Source organism: Peromyscus eremicus, chromosome 12 (genome assembly GCF_949786415.1).
Source record: "Peromyscus eremicus chromosome 12, PerEre_H2_v1, whole genome shotgun sequence".
Classification (NCBI taxonomy): domain Eukaryota; kingdom Metazoa; phylum Chordata; class Mammalia; order Rodentia; family Cricetidae; genus Peromyscus; species Peromyscus eremicus.
In genome coordinates this window covers 36,935,000-36,941,124 of record NC_081428.1, presented here as the reverse complement: position 1 = coordinate 36,941,124, position 6,125 = coordinate 36,935,000, and the positions used below count along the sequence as shown (strand labels likewise).

The window sequence follows — 6,125 nt, the reverse complement described above, 5'->3', positions numbered from 1 at the left end:
ACTCTCTTGGACGTGGGGTATGGAGATGTCCTCCTGTCTTTCATCTTGGGCAGAGCTCGGCTTTCTAGTTCATGTTCAGAATGGGGATCTCATTGAGATCACTGATGCCGAGAAGCCAGATGCTCTGTATGCACAAGACCCGTCTGCAGGCTGCTGCATGTACTATTTTCAAAATCTGAGCAAAACCTACTGCGTGTATGTCACTGCAGAAATGAATCACCTGAGGAGACGGAAAAATCACAGTAAGTGTGGGAACTGCAAGAACAAATTGCAATCTGCATGGCATCCATGGCATGCCTTCCTCATACCATGGGTATGATATGTCACCTTCTGAGACACTGCAGTTTGGGAGGAGCCCCCATATGATTATGGCAACCTTAATACTCCTCCATCCAAGCCTGTCCTTGGCTGAAGCCTTAGCCTTGTGGCCTTCCTGCCTCTCTCTCACCCCATCTCCTTCAAAAGACAAGGTGTCCTCAGAGGGAAATGAGTATTTTACACACACTCATAGCGATTACCTCAAATGTTTTTGAAAAGTATATTAAAGATGACTTTTCATATAGTATTTAAATATTTGGTATAGGTTTCCAAGGTGATCTTGAACAAGATGGCCTTATAGTTCCGAAACTTTCATATTTCATTCTATTTTATATTCTAGTTGTTTTGTACCTCTTTGCATACAAGGTGAACTTTTGTGCTTCCCATGCAGTCTAAGACTTGGCGCAGGTTTTAGAGAATCAAGTTAAAGAATTTTAAAATAATGTTTTTCATAAGTTAGTGACATCAAGATTTACTTTGTAGATACTTCCTCACAATAGCGCCTATGCAAAAACAAAGGATTGATAAAAGATGCACTAGGATACTGAAAGAAAAATCACCCCTCCCAGGTCAGCAGGATGAAATCAGGAGTGTAAATAATTATATCTCTCCTCAAAGCATTTGATAACATGCTTCACAGAAGTAGAACACAAGTAAGCTTAAAAGACTTTCAATATAGTAAAAGTGTTCAAATACAAATAGAAAAGTAAAGCAATGTAGATTATGTACAAGAAACGTGAACGTTAGGTAAGTCTTGTCAGTGCAGGTCAGTAATCCCTGCTATTTAGGAAACTAAGGCAGGAGGACTGAAAACTGAAAGTTTATCTGAGCTTCAGAGAGTAATCAAGGAAAGAAGGGATAGCAATGAGATTGTCTCAAAATTCAAAGTTCTTTTTTAAAAGATAAAGGACCGGGAAAAGCAGTTCAGCTCAGTGGTAGACAAGACAGTCAGGCACAAGTGTAAATAACATCACATGTAAATTAGCTTGACAAAGCAGAGGAAAGGTATTAAATATTTCAAAAACTCAGTGGAAATAATAGCATAAACACACTCAGTGTTTATAAAAAATTTTATTTCTTTAACCTTTGGGTAATTTTATTTACAGATAACTACACATTCATTTGTCCTTAGTAATCTTTGTGCAATTCATAAAAATAAATTTAATATATTGACAATATGTTTTCAAAAAACATTTTCTCTTCCTGATGAATACATTAAAAAATTTCAGTTAAATAAAAACACATTTATAATTTTATTCTAAATTTATTTCAATGATCTTTAAAAACCTGGTATCAAAATTATTTTGAAACAATAAGTCAAATATGTGTGCCCTTAATTTTTATGATATACTTACATAAATGCATAAAGAAAAACCTTTTCAAATTAAAAAATGTTCGAGTTTGTAACAATAAAAGTATACCTGTAAACTGTGAGTTAAATTTGGAGATCATGCATGCCAGCACTGTATGGGATTAAATAATCTCAAGAAGCATAGTTAGCTGCATTCCAGAGACAGTAGCAGGTGCATAAGGAAAAATTTTCCCTTGTATAAAAAGAAAACATAAGTAAAATTATATTCTCACATCACAATTTTATATCTTTGTGATTACAGAGGCAACAGACAAAGTGAGATGGCTGAGAACAACTACTCTGTGACACACGAGTTCATTCTGGTGGGATTCTCAGATCACCCCAACCTGAAGACCCTCCTGTTCCTGGTGTTCTCTGCCATCTACCTGATCACCATGGTGGGAAATCTCGGGCTGGTGGCCTTGATCTACATGGAACGCCGTCTTCACACACCCATGTACATCTTTCTGGGCAACCTGGCTCTCATGGATTCCTGCTGCTCTTGTGCCATCACTCCCAAGATGCTAGAGAATTTCTTTTCTGTGGACAGAAGGATTTCTCTCTATGAATGCATGGTACAGTTCTATTTTCTCTGTCTGGCTGAAACTACAGACTGCTTTCTTCTGGCAGCAATGGCCTATGACCGCTATGTGGCCATATGTAACCCACTGCAGTACCACACCATGATGTCCAAGAAGCTCTGCCTTCAGATGACCACAGGAGCCTACGTAGCAGGAAACCTGCATCCTATGATTGAAGTGGGGCTTTTGTTAAGGTTAACTTTCTGCAGGTCTAATGTAATCAAGCACTTCTTTTGTGATGTCCTTCCATTATACAGAATCTCCTGTATTGATCCACATATCAATGAGCTGATATTACTTATTTTGGCAGGGTCAATTCAAATCTTTACTATTACCATAGTTCTGGTGTCTTATTTTTACATCCTTTTCACTATATTCACAATGAAATCTAATGAGGGTAGAGGCAAAGCCTTATCAACTTGTGCGTCCCACTTTCTGTCTGTATCAATATTCTATGGGTCTCTTCTCTTCATGTATGCTCAACCACATTCAGTCAATGAAGGAGATAAAGACATACCTGTAGCTATTTTCTATACCCTAGTAATTCCTTTATTAAATCCTTTCATTTACAGTCTGAGAAATAAAGAAGTAATAAATGTGATGAAACGAACCATGAAGAAGAGATGATTCTGCAACATTAGAAAATAAGGACAATCTTTTCAGACAATTGATAAAGTTGAAAATGTCCTTTTCTAAAAACACACATAATGAGAAAGTTGTCAAATGTAAAAATATTAATCAATTTATGAAAGCCTAAGAACATTTGAATAAGTTAGTCATAATAAATAAATTCTGTTAAAATCTGCTTGAAATTCTCAGGAATAAGTTATAGAACTGCTGAAGTATTGGAATGTATCTAGCCACAGTTTTCAATATATCTAATAAATTTTAGGAATAAAGTTGTTATTACCAATGATAGGATTTATGTACTATTAATTTAAGTTCTTAAAATTAGAAGAAAATAACAAGCTTATATTTATAATCTTATCATAAGCAACTCCATCAGTGGAAGAAAATCTTTACAGCTCAACTTGATTTTCAATTTGACATTTGTTTTTTCAAGAGATTGTATTTCAAGATGTACTCATTCAAAATATTTATTCTCTAACAAGAATGTTTTCATAGAGTATTAGTCAATTTTACTCTTGCATTTTCTGAACCATAGTATATAAGTAAGGTTTATCAGTATGTGCTTCAAAATGATTCAATTACAGTGACATTTCTATGTGTTTTGATTTTTCCTTCATTTGATTATTTGTCCATCATATATGATACTACAACTTCCAAATGCATCCATTAAATCAACTTATTTTCTCCTCCATGATATAATTTTTGTCTATTGGTTGTTATGAATCACAACATCTTCACCAACTCAAAAGAAGGTAATTGATATGTTCATAGTTTGAAAAACAATTAGATGTCATTCAAGCCTGATGGATCAGAAAACTAATGAAAACTCTAAACATCTAAATAAAACATCTATTCACCAGAAAAGAAAAAGAATTGCACAAACTGTACTACTGATTGTACTAAGCTTTTGATATTTGTCTCTTACTGACTGAGCATTCAAATGTCTGAATCAATAGTGCCTTTCTTTTCTCTAGATGCCTGAGAGCTGAGGAAGTAGAGATTATCATTAAATGCTTCAGCCCTCTACAAAGAACTACAAGAAACTAAGGAATGCTAAGAACAGGAGAGAGAGTCTTCTCCACAGAAGACACCAATTGGTTACCAAGAACCAAATGGTCAGCTCTAAAAAAAAAAGTTATATGGAGAGAGAGAGAGAGAGAGAGAGAGAGAGAGAGAGAGAGAGAGAAGGTTATATTATGTGGTGATATTGTGTTTCCCAATATATTGTGAACACTAATAAACTTATCTAAGGTCAGAGGACAGAACAGCCGCTCGATAGACATAGAGACCAGAAAATGGTGGCACTAACACCTTTAATCCTAGTATTCTGGAGTCAGAGATCTATACAGATTTTGGGAGTTCAAAGCAACACTGGAAACAGCCAGGCATGGTGACACACCTTTTATCCCAGGAAGTGATGAAAAGAAGCAGAAAGGTATATAAGGCATGAGGACCAGGAATGAGAACCAGTTAAGCTTTCAGGCTTTTGAGCAGCAGTTCAGCTGAGATCCATTTGGATGAGGACTCAGAGGCTTCCAGTCTGAGGAAACAGGATCAGCTGAGGAACTGGCGAGGTGAGGTTAGCTGTGGCTGGTTCTGTTTTTCTGATCTTTCAGCGTTCACCCTGATACCTGGCTCTGGGTTTGTTTTTATTAATAAGACCTGTTAAGATTCGTGCTACAATATTATATACTTAAGACTATATATAGTCACAGTTTTCACACATGTATGTAGATACAGATGATACATAAATCAATAGATTGATCAATTAATTAATGGATGATAGACAGGTGATAGACTGATAGATGATAATTGGGTGGATGGATAGCTGATAGATAAATACATAGATTAGATAGATGATAGATAGATAGATAGATAGATAGATAGATAGATAGATAGATAGATGATGGTTAGATGATAGGTGGTTGGATACATAGGTGAGAGATTATAGATGGATAGATAATAGATAGATAGATAGATAGATAGATAGATAGATAGATAGATAGATAGATAGAGATAGATGATAGATAGATAGATAGATAGATAGATAGATAGATAGATAGATAGATAGATAGAGAGCAAATAATGTGACAAATGTTAATGAAAAGAGAGGATCTGAAGTTGAAAGATAGCAGTCTGGGGTATACTGGAGGGTTTGGATGGAGGAAAGTAAATGGAAAATGGTGCAATAATATTATAATCTCAAAAATATCTTAAAGGGATTTGGTTATTAAGTAACATTAAACACAAAATGCACGTTTGAGTCAGTCTTTGAAGAAGTGAATGCATTAGTGGGATGGGGCCTGTGGGTGAGCATTGAGACACAACAGGTACAGTGGGAATCTGTTTAGAAGACAGTCTTTCTTGTAAAGTTGCAAGCCATGTTTTCTTTTAGCAATTGCTCTTTATTCTGGTTCTCATCTCTGTGAAGACAGTCAGGAATTTCCCTTATGCTGTCCCTCATTGAATCAGAGTAAATTTTTTTTATATTATTCATCTACTTTATAGATTGTGATACATTCTTCCTCCTCCTTCCCTGCTTCTTTCTTTTCTCCTCCCCTCCCCCCCTCTTCCTGTCTCCTCTCCCATCCCTCCCTCTCATCCCTCCCTCCCCTCTCCTCATGTCTTTTTTCTGCCTTCCATCCCCTCCCTCTCTCTTCTCTCTTCTTTTCATTCCCCTCCCCTCTTCCTCTCTTTCCCTCTCTTCCTTTCTTTTCCCTTTCCTTCCCTCTGTTCCCTCCCCTCCCCTGGCCTCCCTTTTCCTAGTCTCCTCTTCCCCTTCCCCCACTCTCCCTCCTTTTCCCTGTCTTTCCTTCCCCAGGCTCCCCACTCCTCTTCCCCTTTTTACCTTTTCACTCACTGTCTCTCCATTCTTTTCTTTCCCTCTCTCTTATTCCCTCCTTCCCTTTCTCTTTTCTCTTTAAATATTTAAATCTCTGCTTACTCAATGAGGAAAACTTTGCAGGTATAAAATGTATACAACATACCTAGAAAAACAGACTATATCAAGTTTTTTTCCAACTTTTGGAATAAATTGGTTCTATTAATATATCTGAGTATCACTGCCGTTTTGAAAATGATCACTATAAATTCTTGGAATTTAACACATTTTCATAGTTTTAGTAATATCTATTAATCCTCAGCTACTGGGAACTCAACTGGAGAGCTCCAAGCTTTTACTGAGTCACTCTGCTATTATCTCAATAGTTTCTGACACACTTCTAGCTCTCAGTCATGATAATTGG

The 6,125-nt window shown here is 36.3% G+C and overlaps 1 protein-coding gene across 1 annotated transcript; it reads left to right on the top strand.

Annotated features, from left to right (window-relative positions):
• The first annotated feature begins 1,950 nt into the window (after nucleotides 1-1,950).
• Nucleotides 1,951-2,877, top strand: LOC131922720 (olfactory receptor 5K3-like). Its single transcript, XM_059277561.1, has one exon. It carries the CDS (start codon nucleotides 1,951-1,953, stop codon nucleotides 2,875-2,877), a length of 927 nt encoding a protein of 308 aa, XP_059133544.1.
• The last annotated feature ends 3,248 nt before the right edge of the window (nucleotides 2,878-6,125 follow it).